Source organism: Protopterus annectens, chromosome 12.part0 (genome assembly GCF_019279795.1).
Source record: "Protopterus annectens isolate FY-2018-M chromosome 12.part0, PAN1.0, whole genome shotgun sequence".
Taxonomy (NCBI): domain Eukaryota; kingdom Metazoa; phylum Chordata; order Ceratodontiformes; family Protopteridae; genus Protopterus; species Protopterus annectens.
The window spans coordinates 371,349,237-371,364,170 of NC_056746.1; the positions used below are offsets into that span (position 1 = coordinate 371,349,237).

At 39.7% G+C, this 14,934-nt stretch overlaps 2 protein-coding genes across 3 annotated transcripts in view; both read right to left on the bottom strand.

Moving 5' to 3' along the window:
- GTF3C1 (general transcription factor IIIC subunit 1) overlaps nucleotides 1-14,934 on the bottom strand; it is a gene marked incomplete in the record, with an annotated part of 1,808,906 nt that overhangs the window by 1,760,584 nt on the left and 33,388 nt on the right.
- Nucleotides 3,498-14,934, bottom strand: part of AXIN1 (axin 1) — a 1,214,366-nt gene continuing 1,202,929 nt past the window's right edge. For both annotated transcript variants that reach the window (XM_044089473.1, XM_044089474.1), the window contains one exon: nucleotides 3,498-4,507. In XM_044089473.1, the coding sequence (XP_043945408.1) occupies nucleotides 4,381-4,507 (127 nt within the window). In that variant the 3' untranslated portion in view covers nucleotides 3,498-4,380. The remainder of the gene's footprint in view (nucleotides 4,508-14,934) is intronic.

Sequence of the window (14,934 nt, forward strand, 5' to 3'; positions counted from 1 at the left end):
AAGCCTTAAACCAGAATAATGCAACATATACGGCAACCACACAACACTAAAACAGAGGAAAAGGGAATTTTTTTGACTTGCTAGCCAATCATTTTATCAGAAGACCTAGGCTTCCTTTTACCAATTAAATGACTTTACATCACATTTGTATGTCAGTTCCAGCTCTCTCAACTACTATACAGGCAAAACTATAAATTGTTCATTTCAACTTTTTTGCATTATAAAAAACAATGAATGCAGATGTCTTTTCATCCCAGCTGGCTGATATTTAAGCAATTTCTATTTATAGAAAAACAGAGTTACTTAAATTAAATGCTAACCTCTAGCAAGCTATTCCTAACTAGTGCATCCTCTCTTTTTACCCAAAGCACATTTTTCCTTCCATGTTTACGATATAAACACTGTTACTTGGTACTTAAAAGCATTCCAAATGTGCCAGCATTACCAGAAAGTCATCAAAAACCTGGAACAAAACTTTCATATGCTATATAATCCATTAATCCAGACAACCTCTACAATAACAGCAGACTCGCAGATTTTTAATTGTGAAACAACTCGCATATTTGACTGATTCACATCTATAAGATTAATTACAAATAAGAAGTCCTCCTTTTCTTCATTTTAGTCAAACACAGGTATACTACTGTCAGTGTTTTTACTTGCTCCCTGTATTTTTAATCAATACATCACATCTTAACTTCAAGATGACCACATTTAAGATTACGTCACACAATCAATCTAATAATCCTCTGACATCTCAGAATGCTCCACATAAGCAAGGAACAAGGATGGAAGTATTTCTCTCATCCTACCATGGATTTCACTGACATTATAAACATTCTTGAGCTGCGGCATCTGGAAAGGTTCAGGCTCTCCATCCCTACCATACTGGAGTACTTATGCTATTGTCCACTAGTTTGTGTCAATGGCTGTGTGAACATGGTATCCCATAAACATACTGGAAATAACAACAGGTATGAGGACTGATTTTCACATCTGAAGGTTTATGAGGTATGACAGCAGTCAATCACTATTTTCTGTAGAAACAAATAACGTAATGTTAAATAATGCAAAGTAAATCTACCTCACTAAAAAAAAGAAACTAAGAAAAACAAATTTTGACTATCAAGTACAGCTTTGGCATGGTTGTTCTAATATGCCCTTAGACTTCCATCTAGTACCTACAGCACAGGCCTATCCCTGCCATGCACTATCTTGGTCCTGGCATACAAAGACGCTGTCTCGTGTTGGCATCTTAATGTACCTCAACACTAAAGAGAAAGGGATGTTGTAGCCAAGAAGCAGGATGAAACTTTCAACATGAATGCTGAGTGGGAATGTAGATATTAAAATAACAATGGAACCTGACAAAGCACTGTTTACTTGAAACACTAGTGCATATACCAAAAATGCAATCTATTTCACCCTTAAAAATAATGCAATCTATAAACTTTAGCTTAAAAACTACTAAAAAACTGTCATCATGTTTGATTTCTGTAGTGGATCTCTAACTTAATTTATCAAGCCAATGACAAATTAGTAGGGCTCCTTTAGGAACACAGTTCAATATCAACAACTAATAAGACAGGGACAAACGTGTGCTAATCAGTCTACATTTTTAAAGACATTCAATACAGTTACTGTTGATCACATTATTTTGAAACAACTATACATTTTTAATAGTGGTGGACCTGCACAAATGTAATGACACAAAAGTGCAAAAATCACTGATTCACTAAGCAATGAGCTTAAAGAAACTTGTTCACAAAACAGCAAAACCAGCTCCAGTGTAACTCAGAAAAAATAAATAAAGCACTCAAAATCTCAATAAGCCAGTCAAGAGAAAGTTACTTGTTTTAGAGCTTTTGTCTAGTCAGTAAAGATGAATCAATTTATATACACAAAACGTATTAATAATTTATAACATTTAATAACCACACTTTTCAATATTTTAAAATTTAGAAAAGGGAAGTTATTAAATGATTATGTGGTCATGCTGTACATATAAAGTTTTTAAAAGGTGTGTACATAATGATGTTTGTGTTTCTGATGAAATCTATTGTGTACTGAGTACCCGAAAGTGCTAAAACAAGTAAATTTCTCGTGACTGGCTTACTGAGGTTTTGAGTAATTCATTTTATTTGAACTTTAACTGCAAGACTCATCTGAGTAAAAACTCCAAGTACATGGGATATTTGCTTATTTTTTAACTGTAATTTGCATGAAGAACACCAGTATTTTATAAGAATATCACCAAGGACCTTCAGTTGCAGTTTTCTTTCAAGTTGCTTCACCCTGACGATGCAGGAGACTTGAAAAAGGACGAAAGGAAGGAAACACAATACAAAAATACAGCACTACATAAGATAACTGCAGGTCTAATGGTTTATCAACATACACCAAAGAAAACTGAAAGAGTAGAATGCACAGAGGGACAGATTCCTACTGACAAAGCAAAGCAAGTAGAGAATGTTTATTTTTTGTTCCCATCCAATTTTCTGCCAAACTCTTCTCTATCTCATGTAAAACTGTAAGTAAGCATTTTCTTCTCAGACATTTTCATAAAAAAATGGACCCAATAAATAACCACTGCATTCCAACTCTCTTTCAGTTCAATAAATGGACTTTTAAACACCTTCAGCGTGACTTAATTTTAGCTGCATTTGCTATACCAGTACAGAACTGGACTATACTATTGATGGAACTCTGGACAAAACAGATGAACATTTTAAGATATTTAAAAACTAATGTTTCATTCCCTACTTGGATGACACAGCATTCATTTGTACTTTAAAAAACTTGGGGTAGGACAAGTGCACTAATTAAAGTAACAATACTTGGCATTATATATCCATCAATTACTGCATTACACAAGCCCTCAGTACTTAGATCACATAATCCTCGGAAGGCACAATTTGTTATACCTGGTGGAACAGGATTGGCACCAGTCTCAGTGATTTTCCCTGATGCAATCTGAAATCTGAAAACCTAATTCACCACTTCCTTCACCTGAGTGCTGACCATCTCTGGAGCAGGAAGTATAACAAATGCGATACAAAAAAAATACAGATACTACTGCTTTTCCTGAGCATCCTCAAAACTTACATTTAGCAAATGAATAATAGTTTAAAAACTGCAAGTCTCAAATGAAAACAAATATTTACATTTATCTGAAAACATATATGGATATGATGAACAATTAGCAATTAAGAGGGACTGCAGTTCTGAATTACTACAGTTCTATGGAAAATACAGCAACACACATTTTGTGATTAAATACACATTACAATAATTCAAGCACCCCACAATTTGTGGAATTTCAGAAGCCCTATGCAGAAATGATTAGGAATTTGTAATGCTAACCAGAACTGTTAATCAAGCTTATATAAAAGGCATACAGTAAAATAAGGTTTGCAACCCAATACTTCCTACAGCAGAAGTAACATTTCTGTGTCTAACTTTGTTTAGAATACTGAAGGGCACTTGAACTTGGCACATACTCTGAAATGACAACTTGTTTATTTTAAAAATATTTCCAGTAATTCAGTTCTGATCTTTTCCCTGCTTCTTTACTTTCTTGCAAAAATATGCATTCAAGATAATCAGAATGAGAGAGACTATGCTGAAAACAAAACCAGTACATCTGCAAAAATAGCAGTGCTGAGAACTATTTAACAAGGTCCCTGTAACATTAAACCATAAAGACCAACCCCAATGCAGGTTCAACAAATGGTGTTGAACATAAGCACCAAAGAATGGCCGATTCTGTAAACTTTTTTCTTCTTATGGGAACAGGACATTTCATTGTTAACAAAGAGTAAACTAACATGGCCACAAACGGGAGGGAGAGAAAAAGTTGAACATTTTTGAAAGTCTGGACCAACATAAAAGTGTTGTATCTGAACTATACACATACGTCGACTTTCAAAGTACCTGTAATTCCATAACTTCTTAAGAGCACTGTTATAGTGGAAATACTAATTTTCCTTCCATTATAATATATCAAAAATATGTCACTTTAGTAAACAGATTCATATTATATTTCTCTAATACATCTGTACAATTTGCTACATTACAATTAGTTATTTTGAAAAAAAAAAATGGAAATGCTATGGTGCTCTTGTTCGCTTGCACACAGCAACATCCAATGGAAAAATGTGGGACTGGACCCCACTGTCTGAAGCAAACGGCTGAAGGAAAATACATTTTAGTTGAGACTTGAAAGTGGAAGCCTCAATCAGCCACCAGCTTCCCCTTAGTTCTCTCCCCAGTGCACTGTGACCACCAACAAGGCAAAGTACCAAATGCCCCTTCTCATCACTGTTAACCAGTCAACTGCTCTTTTCCTTTCTCTGCTCTTGTAGTCTTCTGTCCTGGAGCTTAATCTATTTTCTCCACCTTTCCAATTATTTTTTCTTCAAAAATTGGCAAGACAGCATCGTCCTCTCGTACTTCTTCAAACACCACGCCACAGTCAAACTCATCGCTCACCTTCTTAAAATAATACCTGAAAGACAGAGAAAAACATTATTCAGAATAAGAGCATGCAAAACAAAGACAGAGAAACTCACAATAACAATATCAATAAAAATTAATAAAATAAATAACATAATAAATACATAAATAAATAATAAATAATTAAATAATAATAAATCATTTAAATAAATAAATAATAAAAATAAAAAATAAACAATAGCAAGCAAAGAATATGAAAGATACTTTTGTCTGATGCAAAATACTCACTCTTTACAAACTGAGACCAAAAATAAGACTTTCAATGGCAAACACTGTAGAATAAGATTTTAAACGCTACTAAGAAGAAGCAAAGTATTCAACACTTACACCAATTCAGTATACAAATGTCTAATGCACAGAAATGTATCCTCCCTTCCAAATTTAACATTTCCAGTATTTGTATTTTTTATCATTTCATTTTTAACAACCCCTCCCACCACAAGTCACCAGATCAAAGTGCTCCCCTTACAAGCTAATTCTCAGATCAATGTTATTTACTACCCAAAAGTTCCATTTAATACATATAAACATATAAATATGCAGTCTGGCAGCTGCTGCAGAGAATTAAGTTTGTTAGCTATTTACAATCTGCATTCTGTAAGTTGGAGATTTCATTCAACTTTCATTGCCTACAGTGTGACTTTGAGCATGTCACTTAACCAGATGGTACTCCTGGACAATTCGGAAACTGGGCTAGGCTCCTCAATGGCTGTTGGAGCCACATATCTGAAAGCTACTTATGAGCAGTAACACACAAGTACAGGCATACTTGAGTAGCTTGAACTCTGCAGTCAAGCATGGCCAGTAATCTTTTAGCTGTGAAATCACTCTACATAAATGGAATGCATTATGCGTCATTCTGCTATAGCTGCCTGTGCTACTCAGCATCTCATCCTGGAGCTTATGCGGAACAGCTGGTGTGTTCTTGTGTGATGAAAAATGTCCATAAGCAGAAGGCCACCAAATCTTTCCACAAGAAACAGAAATCAGTTCTGGAGGACATAATTTACCAACGAAACTACATTTAAGTGATGCCACTATAAGACAAGTAATAATTCGATTATGTTGGGAGATTCTCTCTCCTGGAAAATGACTAACCTCTACAAACTGTAAGCAGCACATGGACTGGGCTGGGAGGGGAACAAAATGAGTGACTTGTATGTACTCCCCAAATCAGTGAATGGAGTCACTTTAGCTGTTGGGAAATTATTATTCTGCTGCACTACAAAACTCTTCAAAATGTATGTAGTCCACTTCTAAAAAATGACACATCCTTATTATCCAAGCCGGTGTCTCAGCACCCAGACTAAGCTGCATACCTGGTCCCTAGTTACTGACCCTCACTCTAACTGGCCAACACCTTTGACATTCACTTGCATATACATTCCAGTGGACATTCACTTAAGTACTGGTTCATAGATTAGTACTAGGCTAACTGCCCTTGTGGGGCATATTACGCCCATGCAATTAACCCATGTGAGAATCAAACCTTGCGCCTTGTGTCTATTAGGTAAACTCCTTAACCATTATGCCAACCTCTCACAGAAACCGCCAAAACTGAACCACCGAAAAGGAAAGGAAAATAGAAAAAGCAACCACTGTAGATAATCCTCTTGAAACATCTTGCTCATCTTAACTTGAATGGCTTTTGTAGTGGATTTAACTGATGAGGAAAAAAACACAAGGTAGCAGACATGTACCCAGTTTAACAGTTGATCTGTGATGCAGCCTTCTGCAGCATGGAATTACTGAATTTCCTCTTTGACCCAGTCTCAGACCAAGTGGCTTAGGTGAGTACATATCTGTTATTTCTAACCTGTCGTCAGCAGTGGGTTACTTACACACAATCTCAAGTACTGAAAATGAAACCTAATGTGAAACCAAAGCTGGGGAATGACCAAAAGGAAAAATGTTGGAGTCCTATAACACTGAGGTACCAAAGGAGGTCTGACTTCCAGAATCAAAGTCCAAGCAATAATATCTGATAAAGGTGTGAATGACCAAATGGCTGCAGCACAAATCTAACAAATGGCAACATTTTTTAAGAATATGTAAGCAGCAGCCATACCCCTGGAAGTGTAGACTTTGACAAAAGCCTGATGGTAAGAAAATGCAGTAGGGAATGTACTTGGAAAATGTTTATCTGACTGCTGCAAGCCCCTCCTATGAAGCAAAGGAGGCAAACAGCTACTCCCGCTTCATAGATTTGTGCAGCTCTCTCTTAATAAAACCTTAGCTGTGAATGATACTCTTCAACACCAGCATTCTGCTGGCTTAAAAATAGTTCTGAAATTATTTCTGGAAAAATATTTTGACTGTAGGGAAAGTACAGTTTTGTACCTACCATAAATGTAGATGTTCGAGGATCCACATTGCTGCAGTCATAACCTGTGGGTAGTCCGCTGTCCTCGGTCGGCCCGAATACCAAAGAGTTAGGCTGGCGTCGGTCATGGGCGCCCGGAGCTGATGTCAGTACGTAGTAGTACTTAAGCGCATGACCGACGCCATATCCTCAGTCTTTCTTGCCCCAGATGTCAGAAGGCCTTAAAAAGGAAGGCCAGAGCCAAAATAGTAAATACCCAACAACCACAAGTGAGAAAATAACAATTATCCCAAAGGAAAAAACAGCAACCCCAAACAATAGAGGGGAAGGAGGGAGGGGAAGGAGGGAGGGAAAATAGGACTGCAGCAATGTGGATCCTCGAACATCTACATTTATGGTAGGTACAAAACTGTACTATGTTCTTCGTCTCACATTGCTGCAGTCATAACCTGTGGGTAGAATCCCAAAGCAAAGGAAAAGGGAGGCTGGCAAACTAAAAAGCATTAGGAGCTGCTAACATGCCCTGTAAAACTGCAGTGGCAAACCCAGCCCTAGACTTGGAATAAAGAGGGAGATGGTAATGCTTAGTAAAAGTGTGTACTGAACTCCAAGTAGCTGCTTCCAAAATATCCTTAGTAGCTACCCCCCTCAAAAGGCAGTAGATGTGGCAGTAGCCCTAGTGGAATGAGGTCTGATCCCAGCAGGAACATTCTTCCCATGATGAGAATAACAAAAGCAATACAATGACCAATCCACTTAGAAATAGTTTGCTTTGAAACAGCTTTCCTTGAGAAGCCAGAGCAAAAGAAATAAATAACTGTTGAGTCTGCCTGAACTCTTTAGTTCTGCTCAAATAATAACGTAGCTGCCTGTGAATGTCCAAAGAATGCAAGACTTTTTCCCCCTTATTTTGGGGATCAGCATAAAAAGTAGGCAAATGAATAGACTGGTTCAAGGCCACATTAGAAATCACTTTAGGCATAAAAGTAGGGTTAGTACGCAAAGACACCCTATCCTTATGGAATACCAGAAAAGGTTCAACTGCCATGAGTGCCTGCAATTCAGAGACCCTCCTAGCAGAGGTAATGGCCAACAAAAAAGCAGTTTTCCAAGACAAAAACTTCAGTTCAGACGTAGCTGCAGGTTCGAAAGGAGGTAAAGTAAGCTTCTCCAACACAAAATTGAGATCCCAGGAAGGAGTAGGAGCTCTACGTGGGTCTTATATTTTTTGCCCCTCTAAGAAATTGCTTAAACAAAGGATGAGAAAATAAAGGAGGGTCACAATCATAGTGAGCAGAAATGGCTGCAGCATGAACCTTCACAGAGGAAAATGACAAACCCTTGTCTAGTAATTCAGTAAGGTACTGTAGCGTAAAACTCAAATTAGGTACTGAGACATCAAAGCCCTTTGCTGTGCTCCAAAGAAAAAATCTCCTCCATTTATCAGCATAAACTTTTCTAGTACTGGGCCGCCTGGCTTCCAAAATGACATCTAAAACCTGTTGAGGAAGCTGAGACCCCACAGGCTCTAAAACAGAATACGCCAGGCTGTTAGATGCAGGGACTGCACCCTGACATTGAGCAAATGATTGCTTGACTGGGACAACAAGTGAGGAATCTGTGGCAAAGGCCAAGGAGGCTCCTGAATGAAACTCCTTAGCAGAGGATACCAGTGCTGACGTGGCCAATCTGGTGCTATTAGAATCATGCAAGGCTTGTCCCGCCTGACTTTCAAGAGTACCTTGGGAAGGAGAGGCAGAGGAGGGAAAGCATAGACGTGAAGGTTGTTCCAACTGAAAGATAGAGCATCCACTTTCCAAGCTTTTGGGTGAAACATCTTTGTGCAAAAGTTTGGTAGTTGGAAATTTAGTGGAGAAGCGAACAGATCTATGTCTGGAGTTTCCCAAGCCACTGTCAACTGTTGGAATACCTGAGGATCCAATTTCCACTTGTGGGGGTCCACAATTTGTCTGCTCAATACATCTGCTAGGGAGTTCTGTGCTCCTGGCAGAAACCGTGCTTGAAAAGTGATGTGCAAACTCAGAGCAGTCTCCCACAATATCATTGCTTGTCTGCAAAGAGGGTAAGAATGGGTTCCCCCCTCCTTGTTGATGTACCACATGACTGTTGTGTTGTCTGTTCGAATCAACACCTGTCCTGGTTGAAGTAGGTCTTTGAAGGCCATCAGGGCAAATTGAACTGCTAACATCTCCTTCATGTTGATATGCAAATGTTGTAGTCTGGGGGGCCACGTGTCTTGAATCCATTTCCCATTGAAGTGTGCTCCCCAAGCCAAGTCCGAGGCATCCGTCATTATGATCTGACTCGCCTCTGGTCGGGTCACAGAGAGTCCCTTGTTTAGGTGACATTCCTGCGCCCACCACAAGAATTCCTTCTGGATGCAAGGTATTATCCGAATGACAGTGTCCAAATCGTGGCAGTGTTGAGTCCATACAGTTCTGAGATACCATTGTAGCTTCCTCATATGCAGTTTGGCATTGGGAAGTACTAGAATGCAAGATGCCATGAACCCCAAGGCTTGAAGGACTGTCCTTGCAGTCAGCCTGGACAGTACTGATAACTGCTGGAAGTATAGGTGAAGAGTTCTTTGTTTGTCCGGGGTCAGAAAAGCCATCTGAGAAGCTGTATTCAGTCTCACACCCAGAAAGCACATGTCCTGAGAGGGTACTAGACTGGACTTTATTTCATTCACAGAATACCCTAGGCACCTTAAAACTGCCATTACATACTGCAGATGTTGAAGTAACTTGTCTTTGTCTTGAGCAAGAATCAGGCAATCGTCCAGATAAGGATAAATCTGTATTCCCCTCTGTCTGAAGAAAGCTATTACAGGAGCCAGAACTTTTGTGAACACCCTGGGCAGTAGATAAACCAAAGGGCAATGCAGAGAACTGATAATGAGAAGTACCAGCCCGAAATCGCAGGAATCTCCTGCAGCTGGGCCTGATAGGAATGTGAAGATAGGCCTCTTTGAGATCAAGGGTTACCATCCAGTGATCTTTGCCTAGCATAGGCAGAAGTTGTTGTAATGTTAACATCTTGAACTTTGGAATGTCTAGGTAGGTATTGAGAATGGACAAATCCAGAATTGGCCTCCAAGTGTTTCCTTTCTTTGGCACTAGGAATAGACGGGAATAAAACCCTAGGCCTACTTCTGACGGAGGTACCACCTGGATAGCTCCCATCTGTAAAAGCAAAGAAATTTGCTCCTGAGCCTCCAGCCTTTGCTGAGGAGGCACATCCGGCATGCCTTTGAAAGGAGGAAAAGTGTGAAAGTAAAACTTGTAACCTTGATTTATTATTTCCAACACCCATTTGTCCTGGGTGACCAAATGCCAGTTTTGTTTGAAAAGTGCCAACTTTCCTCCTAGAGAAGCTGCCAGAAAAGAAGGATCTGGCAGCTGAAAATACAGGTCATTGGGTCTGTTTACGAAAAGGCTGACCCCTGCCCTCACCAGAAGACTGTGCAGGAGAACTCCAAGTCCTAGGTCTGAAAGAACCCTGAGCGTGAGCCCTGCCTCTACCACATCTAGACCTGCCCTTAGACTGAAAATCCGAAGAAGGGTAGGACCATCCTCTAGCAGGCCAATTCCTGCTAAACTTAGGGGGCTGCACCTGCAAAAAATCCTTGACCGTCTGCATAGACTTAGCTTTATCTTCCATCTTTTTCAAAACTGATTCCACAGGAAAACCAAAAAGAACTTCAGATTGAAGAGGAGCATCCAAAATCCGAGCTTTAACATGCTCTGACACATTTTGATCCTTAAGCCAGGCATGTCTATGAATAACAGAACCAGTAGCAGCCACCCTGGAGGAAGCCTGAAGAGCATCGAAACCACACTGCAAAGAATGTTTTCCAACTTGATCTGAAGCATGAACCAACTCCTGCAATTCCTTACACTCTATACCCTCAGATAAAGCATCCACCTTAGATTTCAATTGGCCTAACAAAAAGTTCTGATACTTCAGCATATGAAACTGGCAATTTAAAGCCCTCATAGCTAACGTAGAAGAGGTGTACACTTTTTTCCCCCACCTATCCAACGCTCTAGAATCTTTATCCAAAGGAACTGGATTCTTAACCACAGAAGCCCTGACACCCTTCGGCCCTTGAATAATAGTTTCCGGGTCAGCTTTAGGACTCTTATACAAATATTTATGTGCTTCTGGAACTCTGTAATATCTGTCTGGCTTGACAGGGGCAGGGGGTAAAGAATCAGGATTAAGTGAAGCTTCAGAAAAAACATCCTGAACAACATCTAAGACAGGGGGAATAGCCAAAGGCCTATGTTGTGGTAAAACAAAATTCCCTAAGCCTTTTTCGAGAATCTGAAAAATCCTGACCTTCCCACTTGAAATGTTCCCTCATGGAATGTAAAGTTTCAGAAAAGGAAAAATCCTCTGGAGGAGAAGCAGAAGGACAGGAATCCTCTGCATCCGAATCTGAATAGGGAGGGTAATCCTGAATATCCTCAGCTGAGGACTCAGAGTTGTCTGAAGAATGCTCCATTCCCTCTAAATCTGTCTCCACCCTAGGCCTCTTCTCTGGGGGGGGGCAAAGATCCCCTGATCAAAGTAATCAAATCCTCTGCCATTTTCAACATATGTTTTTTAGGAACAGAAGCTGAAGAACTAGGGCTATGGCCAGTACCAGTAAGACCAGGTTTAGCCTTAGCATGGCCTTTAGCCACTGAGGTAGAAGGCCTAATAACCTTTTGTAAGGATGGAACTACAGATACCTCAGAAGCACCCTCGGCCTGGCCTAACTCCTGAGAGGCCAACTCCTGCAAAAGTAAAGGTTCCCCCTGGGATTCAGCCGAGACCTCGGCCGGATCCACAGATTCAACCGGAGGTTCCATAGAACCGGTGTCCGCAACGGACGACTCATCCGGTTTAGACCTTAAAGATTTATCTTTACGTTTTTTCGCGGTAGCGGGCGTCGGAGGATCCGACGGCATGTTGTAGTTACACCGCTTACCGAAAACAAGCCTGGCACAGTCTAATCTACGTTTAATGGTGCGCTTATTAAATCTAGCGCAAAAGCGACACCCGACTACGTCGTGTTCAGGCCCCAAGCAAGGAATACAGAGAGAATGATAGTCCCTATGAGGTATCTGTTTCCCACAAGAAATGCAATTATTAACTTTTTCTGACATCCGGATTAACTGAGGCAAGAAAAGACAAAAATTTTCCCCAACGGGGTACTTAGCCCAACTTGGTCTTCGGTCTGAAACTCGATAATTGAAAATTTCAGAACGCCGAACGGCACTTGCAAACGCTGCTTCTGCTTCGGACCACGTGGCAAGAAAGACTGAGGATATGGCGTCGGTCACGCGCTTAAGTACTACTACATACTGACGTCAGCTCTGGGTGCCCATGACCGACGCCAGCCTAACTCTTTGGTATTCGGGCCGACTGAGGACAGCGGACTACCCACAGGTTATGACTGCAGCAATGTGAGACGAAGAACATCACCTAATCTTTGTGCAAGACCTGAAATGATTCCCTAAAGATAAATGAATTAAACTTCAAAATTCTCATAAAAGAGGTGACAGCTGCAAGAAATGAATTCTATACAAAGTGAGAGAAAAGAGCCACAAAAATTGAAAGGGGCGATGAGAGCCTGTCAATTATAAAAAGTTTGGGCTTCATGGAGGAGAGCTACTCAGAACTGGCAAAGATGCAGAAACCTTTGGGGAGCTACTTATGCCAGAGCTGGGTTATAGTTCTCTCTCTCATGAGATCAGGATGGGCAGACATACCATTCAGGGCCAGCCTTAGCTGAAAAGATGCCCTAGGCGAAGTAGTGCTTTGGTGCCCCTTAAGCTCCACCACACCAAACTCCAGAAACACTCCTATTTAAGCTACACCCCCACAGGTAGGTCAATCATGAAAGCCACTCCAAGTTATTTCCTTCACTTATTACAATGCATGAAAATAAGTGAACAGTTTATCATACTATATAAAGAAAAGAAACCTTGTTATGTAATTAAACTGCAAGTGAAGGTGGAATTTTCAGTGCCAAGATGCAGGTAGGGACACAAACTACCCCCATCAATATTGAAATGATGGCTTCTCTGGTTGGCTTTCACCTTTGTGCGGGGGATATCCAGCAGGGGAAGAACAAACAAGCTTAAGAGCAATAGTGGACAGTTTGAATGTTGACAGACACACAGTTGAACATCAAGAAAATAAAATGTACTTGTAAAATTTCAACATAATACTAAGATGGTAGGCTGAGCTAGCGCTGGGCTGAAGCAGTGTTGGGATGGGGCTGGCATTGGTTGGGACATGACCAATGGGCATAAAATGGCCACATTAGCTAAGACACCAAACTTCCTTACCACAGCTCTGCCTTAGTAGACTTACTTTGGTCTGTGTTCATACATGTATCAATGACTGGATCTTAATTTCCACTGGTAAACAAGGTATAGAAACTGAAGTTCCCCTGAAATGGAATTTTATATAATGTTATGCTTGATATGGAACCCCTAAAGCTAGCCAAAGTATATACATACATGTGTATATACATAAACATATATAGATTTATGCATGTTTACCAACATATGTACAAAGAGGTTAACTGATAACATACTCATGTCCTTCATACCCTTATAGCTCATATTTATGATAATTAGTTTTAATGTATGTTACTTAAATGGGTAAGTGAACTGGGGCCATGGCTACAGAATGCAGCTAGAGGCTGTGCAGAAGTAGCCTAAGTTAAGCACAAGTTACCCTAAGAAAGAGAGCAGTGCTGAGGTAAAATATGAAGTGTGTGCATTGTAGGCAGGCAATTCATTTTTGAGGGCTAGGGGTGGAATTTCTGGGTCAAGGAGTTGTTATGGTCAGGTTCAGAAATGGAATGTTCAGGATCAGGAATTCCCTGTAGAATGAAGGAGTTGGGTGTTAAATTATTTAAATGTACAAAAATACAGCTTATTTTTTCATGAGTCTAGAAGTGCAGTCGTATTAAAGCAAGCTTTCACAGTTTGCATACAGTTTCAGTAAATAAAATAACCTTCAGTCAAAAATACTGATAACAGAATGTGCAGTACTTTGAAAACAAACAGATCTTACAAGGTTTGGAAACCAAGGCTAAAGAGGCATGTAGAACATTACATTTTGGTATTAAGAAATGCTTCAGACACAGTCAGTTGAGTCAGTTCATTTGGACTGACATTCAGTGTCTCTTTGCAGTCCAGACACATGATGAGCCTGAGTACCGAAGTCAGGTCAAAATCCAGCATTCCAGAATATTAATTAATTATACTGTTCAGGAGGAGAAGATTATTTCAGTTCATATTATTCAAGAGAATCGTAATATAAGTGCAGAAACGTTGGATATATTTATCAGCACTGTTACTGTTACTCAGCATTCCAGAATATTTAAAAAAATCTACAGACTGTTACAGTTTATCAATACTGTTATTGGAGACAGTATTCGGATATTGTTGACATATGTACATGATAAAGCATTCTTAACTAAACCACAGCATGTATAGAATTAATTTTGAAAAGTACAAAGAAACTTGGCCCCTATAAAAAGACTGGCACTTGTTCAGCACAGCTCTGGGTAATTAACAGATAAATGTACACCACAAGGCCAGCAGTATATGATCCAGAAGTCACAAAATAAAAATAAAAATACTAGATCTATTGCATATAACTGGCTGAAAACAGCCCTTTATTAGTAAGACAGACCGGTTTCGGCAACCAATGCCTTCTTCAGTGTATGAACATTTCACACAAAATACCATTCATTTATAGACACACCCCACCTGGGAGACAAGTGGAAAATGCAACCAATGTGTGCTTAAAGAGGAAGAGCACAAAAAATATATATACACTGCTGTAATGGCCAATAGTAAATGCAATCATGGCTTAATACTAAAAAAATATACATAGCTATACTGCATAATTAAGCATGTGAACATGGCTTAACATTAGATAACACAGCCCTTCTGTGTTTGAGGGAAGCCTTCTAGCGTGTTTATTTCTTATAACTAGCCAGTTTTCTAGTTTCAGCACTCAAATCTGTTTCTTTGATCTCAGCACTTGTTCAGAGAAAAAAA